Source organism: Tachysurus vachellii, chromosome 18 (genome assembly GCF_030014155.1).
Source record: "Tachysurus vachellii isolate PV-2020 chromosome 18, HZAU_Pvac_v1, whole genome shotgun sequence".
NCBI lineage: Eukaryota > Metazoa > Chordata > Actinopteri > Siluriformes > Bagridae > Tachysurus > Tachysurus vachellii.
This window is the reverse complement of record NC_083477.1, coordinates 11,832,429-11,851,128: the sequence shown is the minus strand read 5'-3', so window position 1 is coordinate 11,851,128 and position 18,700 is coordinate 11,832,429. Positions and strand designations below refer to the sequence as shown.

Genomic DNA, 18,700 nt, shown 5'->3' with positions numbered 1-18,700 from the left:
TAACATCTATATGAATGGCAATATTATCAAAGATAAATAACTTATCTTTAATAAGCTCTCAGCTTACTCACCCTCTACCTGGTTTAGGTGACTATCTGTCATCAGAAAATCCTGCTGAAAATACAAATGATCCAAACAGATATCCAAAATGCATGGAGGCCTGGAAGCCCCAAAACTCCAACAACTGCTTTATTGCCAACATACTCCAATACATATCAGACAGATGCTGAAACACCATGCAAAATAGTGGTGAAGTGGTGAAGAACCTCAGATCTACTAGACAGCCCTGTGTCATCTGTGGAGTCCATCAAGTTTCTGGGCATAGTTTCAACATAAACTCCATCATCAAAAAGGCCCAGCAGAAGATGTACTTTCAACGTCAATTAAGGAACTATGGTCTGCCACAGGAGCTGTTGATGCTGCTCTACACTGCAGCCATTGAATCTGTCCTGTGCACATCCATCACCATCTGGTTTGGAGCAAAACAGGACAGGAACAGACTGTAACGCACAGTAAAAACAGCAGAACGCACCTGGACACAACCTCTTTCAGCTCCTCCCTTCTGGCAGGTGCTACAGAGCTTTGTTTACCAAAACTGCCAGACACAGGAACAGTTTCTTTCCCCAGGCCCATTATCACCCCGATTAACAACTCACCATCATTATATTTCCTGCTTCATATCTATAAGTACTGCATTATCAGAACTGTCAGTCATCACATCATCCGTATACGTTACACACACTACCGCTGCTGTATAATGTACAAAAAATATAATATTGCACAATACTATTATTTGCACTACCATGCACATCTCACACTTTATGTACATAACTGATCTGTCATATATTCTGTATTCATATTTAGTACTCATACTGTCTATATTGTATCACATCATCTGTATTGTATTGTATAGCCCAAGCTAAATGTATAGTATAGTGTTATTTATGTCTGTACTTTTGAGAGCCACAAAAAGCTGAAACCAAATTCCTTGTGTGTGAACGCACTTTGCAAACAAACCTGATTCTGATTCTGATCAACTCAGTAATCAAATACCAAACGGTGCTGTTTCTTTTTATTGTCTTTTGTGTATTGTCTTTTTTTGTATTGTCTTGTAATTTTTTGTCTGCACTGTCTTTTGTCCTGCACTGTCTTTTGTCTTGTCCTGCACTGTTTGCACCAGGTTGCACTTTATGTGGCTAGGACTACTTACTACTTATAGCTCCGTCTTTGTTTTATCTAGCACCATGATCCTGGAGAAACATTGTCTCATTTCAAGATTACACTGTGTATTGCAACAGCTACATATGGTTGAAATAACAATAAAAGCTTCTTGACTTGACTTGTTAAACCATTGCAAAAAAATCTGAAGCTTTGTGGGAATTTTATGAAATCACAAACTCTTCACTTTTACTAAATGAACTTGCTCCCATATTGCACAATCCTGATTTCTTAACCACCATTTAAATATACAGTAGAAGTTCTCAATATGGGTAGATAAAAGAAATGACATGTTTAAAATAATATGTAAAAGCAAACATTTACACCCACTGAAGCCTTTAAATAGAACTATATACTAATACTAGAGTGGTGCATCACTAATTTCTCAAAACAGAGTAAATTCTTCATGGCATAAATTCCACTAGATGTTGTGGTAAACTGTGCCCATGAAGGGATGCACGTGGTCAGTAACAATACTCAAAGCTTCTGGTAGATTTGGCGGATGTACACTAGAGGGCGCTCCACAACACTTTAAACGACTGCACATGCTTTATTAAACGAAGGAAGAATTTCCCCGGAAGTTTCTCGTGTTTATTTGCTGTGTGTTCGTGTTGTAATTTCCTAACCGGTAAGAAATTACATGTTATATCTCTGTTAGAATGCATATTCACTGGCACAGCACATAGGACTGTTGTAGCCATAGCTGATGTAAATGAAAAGAAGATTTGAATGCTTTGCTAACTAGCTTTAGCCAAGGCCTCCTGTAACCGTGCTGTTTGTATTTAGCTTAGCCGCATAAGCTAACTAACATAGCCATGGATTTGACGCGCTGCTAGTTAATACAGACTGAAATTTAGCCCTTCAAAAGAACGAAACGATTCATTTAGTTTAAAAAAAGGTACTATTTAATTAAGTGTAGGTTGTATTTAAGTGCCCTTATTAACTAACCTTATGGTCACTAGCTTGTTTAAAGCAGAAACAGCTGCTACAACTTTACTTCATCTCTGACTGTATGTGTATATAATATTTATATTTAATCATTACATGATTTTCTTGCAAAAACAGACTTTCGATAATAAATGTAAAAAAAAAAAACTTTTAACTGTGTTTTAACTACCAATGTTCAAGATTAGTCACAATTATAATTATATTTTAGCGTTTGTCTCGTAAATTCATATACAATTATGTATATATTTTGAAGGCAAAGTGTAGACGAGTGGAGAGTTTACTGGGAAATTGTCTTTTTTTTTATATAATAAAAACGAATGTAAACATTCACGTTATGTTTCTTTATGCGCGTGCTAGGTGTAATGTAAATGTTGCCATGACAACGAGGAGCACGTGCTGCAGTACTCTTAATTATAGAGTTAAGTTGAGTCTGTTTACACTTTAGCTTCAGACTCAACATTGTTGTGTTTTTGTTTTCGTCTCACAATTCTGTGCAGTGCGTGTGCCTGAAGGTTTTACGCTCACTTAACGCTGCTATATTAACTGTGTATGAGGTGTGGTGATAGTTTTTCTATTTAACCATACCAGAGAATTCTTTGTTCCAGAGTAAATTGGTATCAATGGGTCGCAGAAAGTCGAAGCGAAAGCCTCCTCCCAAGAAGAAAATGACTGGAAACCTGGACACACAGTTTACCTGCCCATTCTGTAACCACGAGAAATCCTGTGATGTTAAAATGTAAGGCTTCAGAGCAACAGTAAACATCCACAGCATCAACTGTTTTAACACTCTGAGCAGTGAGATGGTGGTGGAAAATGTTTTGGTGTTTTGTGTATGAAGGTGACCAAAGCGGTGGTGTAATGAAGTAACACGTTATTGTTGATCTTTTCAAACATGATGTGATCAGGAAAATGTGATTGTAACAAGGCCTTCAATTTGTTTGTCTCAAAATGAGTTTAAATTATAATTTTGCTCCACTAAAAATTGTTGGTCTGTCTCTTTAAAATACTCAGTGCACAGTTCCTCCTATCTTTTAGGGAACGAAGTCGAAACACTGGTATAATATCTTGTACTGTGTGCTTGGAGGAGTTCCAGACTCCCATCACCTGTATCCTTTTAACCAACTTTAAATCATCTTCCTTGTGGTGCCAGTTTTAAGCCAGTATGCTTTGTAATGTGACATGTTTATCAGTAGAGTATCTTCTCATGTGATTATTATTTAGAATTTATTCCTAACCGTTGTATTTGCTAAAAGATGCCAACAAAAAATATTTGAAGAAATCAAATCTTGGGAAATTATTGTATATGTGACTATGATTTTTAAGGTTGTCTAGAAAATAAATAATAAGCTAATTGGTGTAGACCTGACAAAAAGCTGTGCAGTGTCTGAAACACAGTATTGTGTAAGTTCCACTTGTGCCACAAAAAACAGCTCTGACCCTTCAAAGTACAGACACTGAAGACCTCTGAAGGTGTGCTGTGACCTCTGTTGCTAAGATGTTAACTGCAGATCATTTAAGTCCTGTAAGTTATGAGGTGGAGCCTCCCTGGTTCGGACTTGTATGTCCGACACTTCCCACAGATGCTCCATCCAATTTGGAGGCCAAGTCGACAGCTTGAATTCTGTCATGTTCCTAAACCATTCCTGAATACTTTTTCCAGTAAAGCAGGTAGCTTTATCCCGCTAAAAGAGGCCACTGTCATTAGGGAATATCAGTGCTACAAAGGGGGGAACTAGGTCTGCAACAATAACTAGGTATGTGGTATGTGTCAAAGTAACATCCACATGAATGCCAGGACCCAAGGTTTCCCAGAAGAACATTGTCCAGAGCATCACACTGCTTTTGCCAGCTTTTCATAATGCATTCTGCATGACTGTTCATTTGCTCTGTGATATATCCCACGTCTTGACAAGTGCCACTGTAGCCTGGTAATCAATGTCGTGGTTTTAATCTTATGGCTGATCTTAAGCTTTATTAAATATTTCTTTTGTAAATCAGACATGCATTTGCAGTGCACTATAATCACTTGATCCTGCAGCCAATAAAACTACACTGTATGAAGGACATAATGTCTAGGCATCAGTTGAAGCGTTTAGACCGGAGCTCGAGTATCATTCCTCCTTAACTTCTGCCTCAGATCTCTCCGAACCTGTGGATGTCTACAGCGATTGGATCGATGCTTGTGAAGCAGCCAATCAGTAGCTCATCTCATAGGGTCAGAGGTCACAGAAGACTACATGGCCCTACAAGACTACAAGTTGTATTTTTCTATCACAAAATGTATCCTGTAAACATCCAGTTTGTTTCCTGATGAAACGGAATCATTTTCAGTCACATGTATTCCCTGTTGTTAGTATTACACAACGTGAAGACACACAGGAAATGGAGTGCATTTAAGAGATGGTGCATTTGATCATACTGGTTTTGACCTACATTTTTGTGAACTTTTAGTTTCTAAACGTTTTAGTTGCTGCTTAGGTTTTTATATGTTTAATGACTGATTGAGTAAATGTCAATAAAAATATGTGCATCTTCCTTGTTAGGAATGAACAGTGTCACTGCAGTTATTTCTACACATGCACAATGCTTTAAAATGCATGCGTTGTATGCAAATGAAAGTTAGATTGATTGATTCGAATTGTCGAAAGCTTCTGTTGTTTAATCCACACTCTTGGCATTGGTTCTTGCAAGAGGTGGAAACGTCTGTTTCAGTGACCGCTTTATTCTGATAAGGAGCAAGGTGTAAATGGAGCATGTGCTGGCTGGGATTACACCCTGTATTGAATATGAGTAGCACACCATGAACACACTCCTTGATACATAGGGTCAAGCTCAAACTTTGATATTGAGTTTACTGGCATGTTTGTAATGAGTAGAAAACCAGTGAAGCAGTAGGAAACCCACATGGATGCAGAGAGATGGTACACAGGTTGAAACAGAGACTCTGAGTCCGCACCATTATCCTCTGTAATATTAATGCTCAATCATTTAAAAATGGTTAAATAACCTGCAGTTGTTGAGCCATTAAAGAAAATTACCCGAATGCCATTTATTATTAGCAATGAGTTAAAGTCTATTGCAAAGCCTTGGCACAAATAAGCTACTGTTGGAAGCAGGCAAAACAAAGGTGTTTATGTAATAAAGTGGACATAAATGTAGTTCTGTAGGCCAGAATTGTCTCAAGCACATCATGAAGCTCGGCGTCTGTCTATCAGACTGAAATATTTCCACAAGATGGTGCTGATGAAACACTGGAACGAGCACAGACAGACAGTAGGTTCAGTCTTCAGGATGGAGGTCTTTTCCGTTTCTCTATAACATCACAAGCTGCATTGTTATGTCTTTTTATTTTTGAGAGAGATAAAAATATTGCATAGTGAGAAAACAACTGATAACAGGACCTTGTTTCATTGGTGTGCCACAATGTTTAATGTAGCTATAAATGGATAAAAAGTACCATTTGTCGTTCTTAATTCATAAACAAAAAAAGCCCTGGAAAACATCTGTGGTATGGGAGGAACAAAACCTTTACATGGACATACCTTCAGGCTGGTAGCAGATCATTCATTTCCACTGGTGGCCGTTAACTCTCTCTGCTCCAGGATCACTGTATCATGGCTGACTCTGTGCCCTGACCCCAACTTCCTAACAAATAATTTTACTGTGCTGTAATGTCTATGTGACAAAACAAAGGCTTCATTTTCTCTAATTAATGATTATTTTCTTTTATCGGCTCACTGCTGGGAATTATTTTTTACTCGAGGGTTCATACTTTTCATAGTAGACAGCAATTATTATTAAAGTGTCCGAAATATCTGGTGCATTAAGCAATGTTAAACTTTTAGTGTGTCCCATGCAGTTTAATTAAAAAAAAAAACCCCAAACATTTCTAATTTTAATATCAGGTCATACATTGGCCATTATAATAACATTCCAATTTCAGCTGCAATCAGTCTTCTAGTATTTTTAGGTCCGGCCTTTACGGTCAAAGCTAATATTACCGTCTGCAAGCCATCTTCTCATTATGACCTAGACCACATTGCAGTAAGTGTATGCACTCGTATTTAAGATCATTACAAAGCCGTGCATTTTTGCACTGGCTTGTTGAATTCCTAGTGAACTTGAAAAGTAATGCAGCGCTTCTGTAACTATGTGTAAGAATGTTGCTGTGTTCTTTCTCTGGAGGGAATTTACTAATACGGACATAAGCACTTAAGCAATTCTATGCCTTAGTGAAACCCAGTCTGCACCTGATCTTTCACTTAAGGTGCCGGCTGCCCAAATGTCATCTTGCATTTAATCAGGAATTCTTTTGTTGTGAAAGAGCCAGTTCACATGACTCCAGTGTCTATTTTTATCACATTCTCCTCAGCCGTGGTGATGCTGGAGACTTATCCTTACCACAGATAATTACTCTTACCACTCTTTGGTTAAAAGTTCTTTGTACAGACTAACATTGGAGGGATTCCCTTTGAAAAAACAATTCCATATGTATCCCCTTTAGAAACACAGAACTTTTTTTTTTACCAATTTTTTTTCTAACAATGTATATTGGGCACAAATAATAAGTTTGTCTATGGACCAGAGTCCAGCACAGTTTCATCTTTGCCTCAGATGCTCTGCCTTTGGTCCATGGTCCACTTTTCTGCTCTTATTTCTACACTTTTCCAGCCACAAGCCTTAGGACCTTGAAGGCTGCAATCCGCAATAATTTATAAACACTTCAATTTGCTGATTTCCAAAAGGAAAAAAAAATTCTATGACTTTTTAATTTTTTTTAAAAGAAAGGTATTCATGTAATGATGTCTGTTTACCAGAAGACTACAGGATGATATTTACTTTCTGTGTAAGTTTTGTTGCCATATGTTTTCGCTTTTCCATGGCCCCTGATTTAGCTCGCCAGTTAATAACTAAGCACTGAATTCACCACCCACTGCTAGACCCTGTCTCTCTGTGACTAGTTCTGAACACTTGACCAAAGTCCATTTAGAATTCCCCAAACCTTACTTTAAAAAAGTGAACTCTGGTTAATCTGTACTGTGCTGCACTGGGTTGTGTTTCTGCATATGAACAGAAGTGAACAGGACGAATTTATTATTCAAGGCACAGAGTGTGTTTTAGCAATTAGCTGTAATGGAAACAATCTATCACATTTTACACACTTCGAAAAGCCATGCAATACTGGAGTGGTGTACATTACATTCTTTGTGTCATGTGGAATGCACCTGCAGATTTTAGCTTGATTTAAAGCCTCACGGCTAAATGATATGTCCATCTGTGTACCATCTTCTTATGCTTTATAGTGCAAAAGACAGAAGGAAAGAGAGAGAACACAACATTCACTGCAAATTGCAGGAACCTAAAACAGACAGGTTTGATTTTGGTTGTCTGACTGGAATAACGCTGGGTTTTCTCAGGTGTCATCTCAGGCAACAAAGCTTCTCCCATGAAGGTGGATAGAATTTTTAGATGTTAGTGAGTGTCCTTAGCTTTTGATATTACTTCCTCTGAGTCAAACTTCACATCTCAAGACTCGAGATCATCATCAGCAACAGTTGATTTTCGGGGATATTTCAAATCAAACCAAACTATAAGGCATCATAAATATTCTATGTTTTTCACTGACCTTTTTGATGCATAGTTTTGGCCATTTGCTAAAAACATGCAAAGTGGTGACAGGAAGCTGCTACACTCGAAAAAAAGTGAGAAGCGGGGGCAGCCCGTGGCAAAAAATAACAACTGTTACAAACATTATTTTTATTCCATCTTAAATCAGACCTAATGTTCTGGTTTGATGGATAACTATTAACAGTTTGCGTGGTCTTGCAGGATGAGGTTTACATTTTTAAAAAAGTGGGCAAGAAATGAGTGAGTTAAAAACACAGCGGTGTGAAGGCATCTTAGTCAGAGTACTGGTATCCGTCAATCTGCATGTCTTGGCCGTTGTCCATGTAGTCTTCGGAGTAAGTGCAGTATTTTCTGTCATAGACCTGGCGTGGGAGCCCGTAGACAGTCATGCCCGACTGAGATGCCACCTTGTTAGTACCCATCTGCAGTGAGACAGTGGAAGTGTCACAGCTTTCCATGTCCAGCTTCTTATCAAAGATCTGTCGCTTGGTGCCCGGTGCCGTCATTCCAGACTGTGGAGAAAGAACAAAAATAAGATTCAACTGTTGTAAATTCAACTAACAATAGTTTAGGCCTGTACACTATGTGTGTGATAGCCTGGTGTCCACATGCCTTTGGCCATATGCTGAATATAAGTATATGAAGGTTTTACCAATAATGCAATGGAAATTAATTAGACAACAAACAATTTAAAGTTTACAATTTGCCTCCTCTTGGAATTAATAAGCTGATAGCTAGCAACTAAAATATGTTACAAGCAAAAACTGCAAAATGTTTCTTTCACTAGTCCACAATACCTTTAAACATGTACGAAACATTACGGAACGTATCATAGTTCTAATTACATAAAGCAGGGATGTTACACTTTATAAGCACCTGATTGGCTCCTTTGTTAGTTCCCATCTGCAGACTGATTGTTGACTGGTCCAGAGGATTCTCCATGCCAGCTTTGGGGTCATAGAGGTGACGCCTTGTGCCGTATGATGTCATCCCCTTCTGGCTGGCAAACTTGTTGGTCCCCATCTGAATGAGCCCAAATAAAACACCAACAAAAGCATTATCAGTCTCATTAAACAATGTCCACAAAGTCAGAAACCAATGAGAGTAAAACAACACACACACTACATTTAGCTATACACTACTGCAATAATAAACAATAACAAAGCATTTTAAACATGTGCAATAACAGAAATCTTTAAAAATGTGCAACCTATGTGCAATATGTCTTCAGTGTAACCACTACTCTTTTTATACATTTTTGTTTTGTATATACTGTATATTATATTATGTCTTTATTCTTTATTCTTTTTATTTTTTATTTTTTGCTGCTGTAACAGAGAAATTTCCCCATTGTGGGACGAATAAAGGAATATCTTATCTTATCTTATCTTATCTTATCTTATCTTATCTTATCTTATCTTATCTTATTTTCTCAGCCACTGTCTCATGTTTTTGTGGATTTTGCAGAACATATTTGGATCAATGTATTTGTTCAACATGTTCCCACTGTTTCCTGTGTAAATATTAAGCCTTTAAAGTTTAACTAGAACAAAAATAAGACACGGAAACACAGCCTGACCTGAAGGCCGATAACATTGCGCCCCTCCTTCAGTTTCTCAGGGGCGAACCTTCGCTGCTGTTTCTCCGCATACTTCACCCCGATGTCAGATTTAGTATGGACACCTTTAGATTTAGCCTGCATACAGTACAGTAAAATAAGCTACAGTTAACTCACAGTTAATGACATGTATTACAATGGAATGGAATTGGAATGGAATTCCCAAGCATTATTGGCTATAATTACTTTAGAGGAAGATGGGGCTAAAATGATATTACTTGTAAGTAAGTCTGTTCAGCATTATTGTTTAATTCATTATAATGCTCTCATTAATACATTAATACACCTGATACATCATTTCTACAGTAATAGCTCATTCACAGGCATCTGTATGGTGGATATTCCACATAATCTATAATAATAATAATAATAATAATAATAATAATAATAATAATAATAAATCAAAGGCACAAGTTTTTTAAGCAAATTGTCTAAATAAAATGGTAATTGTTTTAATAGTAAATGTTGATGACATTAGGATTAAAAATAATTCCTTCATAATAAATTGTTGACAGACTTTCAAGACAAAGTTGAAAATTTGGTCGTATTTTATTCCATATTTTGTATCATTTCTAAATAAATGCAACATTAATTAATATTTAAGGACATTTCCCTGTGATGTGTTTCTAAATTTTGATAAAAAAAATGAACAATGTTAAATCATCAAGTCTAATCTAAGAGTTTTTGTTCTAAGTATAAAAAAATGGAATACAAAAATAAATTGGTTTATTGGGTTTCTACAAATTAGAAAAACAAGATAAATTGACAGATATATCAGCAGACAAGCTTTCAGGCATATGTGGGATTTCCATAACAGGTGTAAATTTAGATTGATGCAATTTATCAAAATTCTGAAAAATGGCCGCCGTCACATTTTTAATAAAGAATGCTGTATAAATGAATGATATATGTGTCAGGAGATATTTATTTAACATTTATGAGAAAAGTCTCCAGGTTTGGTTCTTTGTAACGTTCAGTACAGTACGTTTGCTACCAGATGATTCTTGAGGATTCAGGACATTTCCTTAGTGAAATAACAAGCTGCTATTTTTTTCTTATTAATTTCAAGATCAAGAAAAGAACAGTCGTACTGAGGGAAAGTCCAGAAAGGCTATTTATTTAAGTTATTTATTATTTTGTTATTTTTGGATCACATCATATTTTTCTTGTGATCTTGAGATAACGAAGTTGTTTTCCCCGAGGTCATAGCTTATTTTTTTATTATGTCAAAATGCATTAATAGGCATATATGATGTAGATGATAAATAACACCATCTTTACTTTAATCAGGTGTTAATACAAAAGAAAATACTGTAGAGTTTTTCCTATTAGGTTTAATTCAGCGACTGTCTGAAGTTGCACTACTGTATATTTCCCCCCAAATTCCCCCTTTGGGATCAGTAAAGTTATATTTCTCTGTCTGGGATTGTGTTTAGCAGCGCTAGAAAATTTCCAAATTAGGACCTATCGCGAGTCTGTCTGAGTAGGAAACCTGTAACAGAAAATCTACAACAGTTCAGTCATGGACATTATATTGATCCTAAAATGGTGCTTCTTAAAGGTCAGTTTCATGGTCAACTAATATTTACTGCAGAATCGTCATGATACCGATTATATAACACTTAACCACTGGCCACAACAACCACAGTATGCTACTTGATCTCGGCAAATAACTTTTGCAATCACGAGATCAACAGAAAAGTAACTCATGATCTCGGGCAAACCGTTCTTTTTTTATTATGGAGACATAAAAAATGTGATTACAAGAAAATAACTTTTGTTATCTTCAGATCACAAGAAAAATAAGTATCTAAACAAAAGGACAGAACAAACTTCCTTTGGGAACTTCCTTTTGCAGCTATTCCACACCATTACGTGTATCTATAAAAGGATAGAAATTATGGCTCTTTAATAAATATAGTAAATGTAATTGTCAGTGAAGTGATGAGGTATTAGAGGAATAAAGTGCACATGGAAGATGAATCATTGAATCATCAAATCATTTCACATATAAAAACAGGCCTGTTGTGATTTATTCCTTTCTTAGTGCATGTTATTGGCTTATTACATTTTTATTGACACAGGCTAGTACACTAGGCATGTTCAGAATCCAGCTGGTTCAACACACAACACACAAAAGCTCTCATTCTGTAAGAATTCTCTGTGAATTAAAGTCAGAGATTGCCCAACAACAGGCTGTACACTTCACCACTGTCCTGCTTGGCTCACTCTTGGGTTTTTAAGCAGTTCTGAATTGATTCTGACATTTGTAATTTGTTCTGCCTCTTGTTCCACGGTTAGTTTCATGTGCCATTTATTTATACAGTACATTTAAAGACCTGTTGGCTAAAGTTTTGCAGTCATTTTACACTGACTGTATTTTATCAGTTGAATGCTCACATTGCAAACCTAAGTAAAAACACTCTATACTCAATACTTTCTAAATACTTTCTAGTATGTAAAAAGTAAACTATACATACACTTTACAGTTCACATATTTCTGTTTATATTAGTAAACTAGTAAACCGGTATTAACTTTTGGCATGACTGAATGAACCTTTCTGCATGTAGAAGGTCTGAGTGAGATAATTTTTTTTTTTTTTTTACAAGAAATAAAGATTTATCTTTACTTCATGTCATATTTCTCTGCATGATGATTTTTCTGGCCATTACGCCAGCTTGTGTACGTTGGTTCCTATCATGAGAAATCTCATGAGTAATAAATGACTTTACCCACCTTTCGTTTATAAAGACACAGATTTGGCTACTACAGAAACCCGTGTGTGTAATTAACTTGGTTCTTATATCATAATTACTTGGCTAAGGCCTGATTAAATGTGTGGATAGTGGGCCATTAAAATTTAGGAATTAGGATGAGCAACCATTTATTTGTCAGAGCACATGGAGCTGAGAGGGTTAAGGGTTTTGCTCAAGGGTCTTACCAACCAACAGTACACTAACCTACAGATTAGCAACCTAGTTCCTTAACTATTGAGCCAAATTTACTACCAAATTTAACCCTAATTAGTATCATCTCTTACAGTAAATCAAGGAGTACATTTTTAGTCATATTCAATATAATAAGAAGCACATGTATACAGTATAATGAAATCCAAGGAATCTTCCGGGTATTTTTTCTTCGCTATAAGTTTCTCAAAGGGTTTCATTAAAACAGAGTTTTACTGCAAGGTCTGTTTTCGTCTGGTCTTTCCACTATTGTGTCTACTTCACATAAACATTACTAAGAACTCTTGGAGGAGATCAGGAAATCACTGCCTCACATGCACAAAATCACTTATCCAAATAAAGTTATTATTAGCATCCAAAAAACTGCCAAAAAAAAAAGCCCTTCAGCTCAGAGAGTGCTAAAAAAGTGGATGTGTTTGGGTCACGTGAAAGGCGATGGTCAAGAAACAAATGACAAAGTTACACACTTGCGTTCTCTAGCACTGAATATGAGATCACTGTTCATTCTTTATTCTATTCCCACAAGCATGTCTTCATAATGAGGGAGTGTGGAGCGGAGGCTCTAATTCATAGTCATGCAAAAAATGTTATCCTCATGGTGCGCACGGATAATAGATCTACTCAGGAATGCTATGCTCGTAGTTCGCTTACCATCCCAGCCAGTGTGATCAGAGTGCTCTGAACCTGCGTGTGGTTGACATTCTCAAACAGATCGTTTGCCTCAAAGATGTCATCTGGCCTCATACCGTAATCCTGAATGGCTCTGACAAAATTGCCTATATTTTCCAGCTGCAAACAAGAGGAACAGTTATGTAAAAGTCAAAGCTGTCTTTGAATACAGTATTCGATTATAACACAGAGCAGATCAGTGCAATGACAAATTCTGTTCAAATCTGGAATTAATGAGTGGTGTCCTCTTTATGGAGGAAGAAATTACACAACATGTGTTACAAACAGATCTGGTTTCTGAAAAACCAATAATACAGTAACTGTCTATTGAAGTGCTCAGAGAAAAACACTATATATTACAAGACAAAACATATGGAATGGCTCCTTTGTGTTTATAGCTAATGGCTCTTTATTTAAGAGCCATTAGCTAAAGTTACAGCAGAAATCCTCAGACAGGACCATCACACGTGCCTATGGCTTATATCACACCTCTGAAAACGTACCTTGTAATATATAGAGATATAGTGAGAAGCTGTGCTGTGTAGGTTTGACCCACATTCATATGCAATTTATTGAATTCACTGGTGTGACATAAACTATAGTAACAGTTTTCAAAAACATCCATCTTTCAGTCTCACAGAACATTAAATATACTTAAACATTGGTACATTTTGTTGGCTTCTGTGAAGCTAGTATTGCAAAATCTTACCAAGAATAGCACATCCAAAACTATTGTCAGAATGTATTCATACTGGATGAAGCTGCATTACACAGCTTCGGAGGTTGGTTTACTGTCTGTGTGTTGTTCTTCAAATTCTACCGCATCTGTGTGGGTTCTCTAGCTTTCCCTCACCACCAAAAAAAAAACACCAAAATGCCCAAAATGTGCTTGCATTGTGTCCTTTGACAGACTGGCATCTCAACCAGTGTGCATTTCTAGGATCCACTATTCACAATTCTGGTACAGTAAATGGCTGAACTAACTAGCCTAATATGGCATTGTGTGTATAGAGTGTAGGGTCTGAGTGTATTAGGTAATGTATGGACAAAACCTCCTCAGATGCAGATTTAACCTTGTGTTAAAGGATTTTGCAGCACTTACATCCAGATATTTGCCTGACCACTGAGTTTACAGAGGGATTTTAGAGCCGTGGTGTGTGATAAAATCTCTGTAGGAATTATTATACACCCATAGGAAAGCATAGAGAATGCAAAGAGATTTTTTTGTGAGGAAAAAAATATTCACCTGATGCCAGTTCTGAGTGGAGTTGTTGATCTTTCGCACAGAGCCAGGCTGGAGAGCATTGATGAGTCTGAGAAAGAAAGACAGAAAGAAAGACAGAAAGAAAGAAAGAAAGAAAGAAAGAAAGAAAGAAAGAAAGAAAGAAAGAAAAAAGAAAGAAAGAAAGAAAGAAAGATTTATTTTCAGATTTATAATATTTACTGTATGCAGTTGAATGTACATTTACATTTCGATGGCACATTGACATGTTTAAAATAAACACACAGGTGTCCTTAAGACAACTAGTTATCCGTGATCATTATATCTCGGCAGCAGTTCTAGAGCTGTTACTCACTCGCACAGGATGACTCCATCTTTAAGGCCCTCCATGAATTTGTCTGGGACTTTGCGCCCTGTCAGCTCATGGATCCAAAGCCTGAGCTCCTCCTCCTTGTGAGGGTCGTACTTCTGTGCAAGCTGGAGGACAAATGTCAAACAGGGCTCACTGTAGAACTTTTAAAATATTTCTATCAAATATCGAAGACAACAGGCAAAGGCATTTTTTTTCTCAATAGCTTCCTTTGTAGCGTGTTGTTATTACTGACTTATTACATTAGGGTTATTACACTGTTTCATTTATAGCCCTTTAATTATTGGAATAATCAGTTGAGTAAGGTCACAACTACACAAAAAATCATCACACCAGCTGCCAGGATGATGAGTTTTATAGACAAAAGGAGGACAAGAGCTTCCCCAAAATCAATCATCTAGAACTGTAGGTTCTTAGAGACTTCAAGAACCATCTCATGAACCATCTCATCCTTTCTGGAAAATTCCTGTACTGTACTGTATTTCTAAGACATGAAACTTTAGTTACACAATTCTGTTTAACCATATTATAAATCCTAGTGACCATAGTTTATAAACAAATATCCCATCAAGACATTTCTGTTAATAAATGTCCACAAATTTCAACACTATTGTCTGTCCATATATGATCACCCTTTCTTTTTTTTTTAAGCAAGGGGCTTCTTAAAATACAAGCCATGAGACGGAGAGATATGAAATAAAGACATTCCTACATAAACATAGTCACACTCAAATTTTGTTGTATTTTTGTGACATGTTTCTGCTTTTTGAAATGTTTGTGCCCCCTGTGTCTGGAAACTGTGTGTGTGTGTGAGTGTGTGTGTGTGTGTGTGTGTGTGTGTGTGTGTGTGTGAGAGAGAGAGAGAGAGAGAGAGAGAGAGAGAGAGAGAGAGCGTGCCAACAATAACACTGATTTCAAAGCAGCAGGGGTTTGCTTGGCTTCCACTCTAGCACACCAAACTTGGGAGTAACATACCTCTCTCTCTCTCTCTCTCTCTCTCTCTCTCTCTCTCTCTCTCTTTCTCTCTCTCAGACACACATACAGTTTCTCTGGCTTGCATTCTATCATATACATACACACCATATACACTCTCTGTCACACCTCACACAGTTGTCTAGACATTATCATCTGACTATTCCACCATCTCTCTCTCTCTCTCTCTCTCTCTCTCTCTCACACACACACACACACACACACACACACACACATTATCTCACCCCAAGTACTGCTGTCCTTTTAAAGTGAAACACTCACACACTAACAACCACGTCTGTTTATAGGACGCAAGATGGACAGCTGTCGTCTCCGGCCAAAGAATTCTGCTCAGGCCTTCATTTGTTGTTTTTCTCCCTCACTATGGGCAAACGGAATGCAGTCAAAATCGGCCTCATTCCCGTGTTTCTTTTTCTACATGGTGTGCAAGCTGTTATGGGTTATCTTGAGTCGAGGACTGTTTAACTGTTTATCAGTCAGACAAGCATGCTCCACTTTAAAAAAGAAGGTTATAAATGTCTTTCTGAAAAGTGTGGTAGCCCAGACTGAAATTACTGGAGTATTTCTTTCTCAGCTGCAATCCTGTCAAATTGTTTTAGAGACTCACTACATTCTGAAGTAATGATGGTCCAAGAAAACAGCAAATGCTCAGTTGATGGTAGGGCAAATGTTTTTCTGTGGTTTAATATCTTTGCTTTCTTAGGCTAGGCTGCTTTGCGGTGCTCCACCTAAATCACAAAGTGTTTACAATACGCCACTTTCCTGAGGCTGTGGACTCAGAGAGAGCTGTATACTTCCTTATTTGGGGAACAGAAAGTCACAGGCCTGTCACTCAGAAGGAAAGAACACCTGGGAAATATGGCAGTGTGTATCCTGTTCCTATGTGTACCTCATTACAGTTTCTTCATGTATATATACTTGTAATATCCTCAAGCAAGGTTGTCTATTACTCTTCTCCCAAACCTCCTCCTGTCTGAAGACATAGTTATCATGAGGAGAAATGAAGAGCAATTATAATAAAAACAACATTACAGTTTGGGTCTCAAGACCCAAGATTCAAGATATACCACAGATTTAACACAGTGTGTGTGTGTTATAATGTATCTAGAGTGAACCTCTTGACCATTAGCAGGTTCCTGTTGCCTATTTGACATGTGTGAGGGTCAAGCTTGAGTAAGCCGTGAGTCACAAAGAGTATCTACAAATGTCAGTTCGGTGACAAATGTCTAACCTAAAATGAGTTCTGTCGATTTTGCTAATCATTGGCTAATGATGCTGATGTTGACTGGTGAAGTTTGTACTGCCTGTGAGCTGTCAGATGTAGAATATATAACGCTCACACTATTTATCGTCTGGAAATGGTACAGTATATCCGTACTTGGGTTCTATTCGATGTGCAAGCCATAAAGAAATAAAAGTACACTGAAGAAGCGTTTCTTCGGGTAGTTTACGAAAGGTTTATAAAATGAATAAAAATACTCTTAAATACTGTAGGTATAAAGGGATTCCTAGAGGAACTGAGCAGTAACTCCTTCATCCAAATGTTTTACAAGACCATATTGGGCTCTACATAGGACATTTAATCTTTTATTAAATACTGAAAATATTTCCCTGTCTGTTGAAATAAATAAATTAATAAATAAGACTAATGTGAGATTTCACCCCTTTTGTCAGTTTAGAAAAAAAAATACAATAAACACCAAACTAAATAGAGGGAGAGAAATGGGTATCACAAAAAAAATGTATGACTTTCACAAAGGTTTCGCAAACATCCAGATATACGTACACACAAACATAGTCTATAAAATAAAGGTACTTTTCCTTGATGATGGAGTGATACAATCAAAGTGTACATCATTCGTACAGTTGGTGTGTGTATTTGACCTGATGTAGAGCAGAATAGGGCTTTAGCGGTACATCACTGCATCCTAATTTCTTTTTAAAATGTATATGGAAAAAAATTTACCATAGATGGCACCAGACCAGTGACATGGAAAAGTGAATAACACACACACACACACACACACACACACACACACACACACATATGCCAAAAACCTACACCTAGCCCTAGTCTTAACCTCAGTAACTACAGAGAAACATTTTGTCTTTTGCAGTTTTTTAAACACAGTCATTAAAATCAGTATATTTTTGTGAGTTGTGGTGAATGTGATGACATCTGACTCTGTCTCTCTGAAGACTTTTATTTTTTTTAGTCCCCACAAAAGCCTGGTCATGCAAAAAAAAAAAAACGTGAAAGTTTCTCATAACACTTGGAAACCCTTTTATTGTTCTTTACGCACAGGCTCAGTATAAACTACCCTGAAGACAGAATCAGTGCGCTAATGTTTTGGCACTGTTGCGCGTCAAAGCCAAAGCAGCCACCGCCTCCTGGTTTAAAGCCCCGGTGCGCCTCGCGCGCTCCCGTCACATACCGTACACATGGCTAGCGCGAGACACCGACACGTATCCAACCTACCTTACTTTTCACCTCCGCTGAAAGTCCGAAAGCTGGACCGCTTCTGAAGTGCTGTGACATTTTTAATAGTTACTGTAGTCTGTGGTATCTGTGGTCAGATTTGAGCCCGGTGCTGATGTTGGGGGGGTGTTTGCTTCCTCGGTTACTATTCCGTTTTCCGCCGCATGAGGAGAAGCGTCACAACGCCACACTTTTCCCCCAATCTTTTTTAAACTCTTCCCGTCTGCGCGTGTCCGCCGTGCGCGGCGATTGGTCAGGGGTCGTCGTCCAATCCGCGCGTTACGTCTTTCTCCCGGTGATGTCAGCAGGATGGTATTAAAACTCAGCCGCTGTCATTTTTTCCACCCTGAATAGAATTTTACGGATGCCCCTTATTTGTCCTCAAATATGCTGCTCTCTTACTTCTGTTTACATAAAGCTGCTTCAAACAGGCACGTAGATCATTGTATTAAAAAAATAATAATGAATAAAAAATAATGTTTGCATCAACAGACAGACACAAACTTTCCAAGTTGACTTTTCTTTCACAGCAAGTTTTCACTCAGGTTTATTACACTGCCCCTGCTGATAGTGAACCCAGCAGTATTT

At 37.4% G+C, this 18,700-nt stretch overlaps 2 protein-coding genes across 2 annotated transcripts; one reads left to right on the top strand and one right to left on the bottom strand.

The window, feature by feature from the left end:
• Positions 1-1,728: 1,728 nt before the first annotated feature.
• Positions 1,729-4,716, top strand: elof1 (elongation factor 1). Its single transcript, XM_060891819.1, has 4 exons — positions 1,729-1,846; positions 2,772-2,902; positions 3,202-3,272; positions 4,304-4,716. The coding sequence occupies exons 2-4, from the start codon at positions 2,787-2,789 to the stop codon at positions 4,366-4,368; spliced, it is 252 nt and encodes an 83-aa protein (XP_060747802.1). The 5' UTR covers positions 1,729-1,846; positions 2,772-2,786; the 3' UTR covers positions 4,369-4,716.
• Positions 4,717-7,243: 2,527 nt separating this feature from the next.
• Positions 7,244-18,302, bottom strand: cnn1b (calponin 1, basic, smooth muscle, b). Its single transcript, XM_060891818.1, has 7 exons — positions 18,113-18,302; positions 14,626-14,747; positions 14,295-14,361; positions 13,031-13,168; positions 9,374-9,490; positions 8,671-8,817; positions 7,244-8,306 (listed from the first exon to the last, which is right to left on the bottom strand). Exons 1-7 carry the CDS (start codon positions 18,170-18,172, stop codon positions 8,067-8,069), a joined length of 891 nt encoding a protein of 296 aa, XP_060747801.1. The 5' UTR covers positions 18,173-18,302; the 3' UTR covers positions 7,244-8,066.
• Positions 18,303-18,700: the final 398 nt, after the last annotated feature.

Bases quoted from the DNA above. Each gene is read 5' to 3' on its own strand.
- elof1 (XM_060891819.1), top strand. From the start codon at position 2,787: ATGGGTCGCAGAAAGTCGAAGCGAAAGCCTCCTCCCAAGAAGAAAATG. The intron at 2,903-3,201 runs GTAAGGCTTCAG...CCTATCTTTTAG, and splicing joins AAATCCTGTGATGTTAAAAT to GGAACGAAGTCGAAACACTG. The intron at 3,273-4,303 runs GTATCCTTTTAA...CTTCTGCCTCAG, and splicing joins GTTCCAGACTCCCATCACCT to ATCTCTCCGAACCTGTGGAT.
- cnn1b (XM_060891818.1), bottom strand. From the start codon at position 18,172: ATGTCACAGCACTTCAGAAGCGGTCCAGCTTTCGGACTTTCAGCGGAG. The intron at 9,491-13,030 runs GTAAGCGAACTA...TACTGTATGCAG, and splicing joins TGATCACACTGGCTGGGATG to GCTAAATCTAAAGGTGTCCA. The intron at 8,818-9,373 runs GTCAGGCTGTGT...GGGCTCATTCAG, and splicing joins GCAATGTTATCGGCCTTCAG to ATGGGGACCAACAAGTTTGC.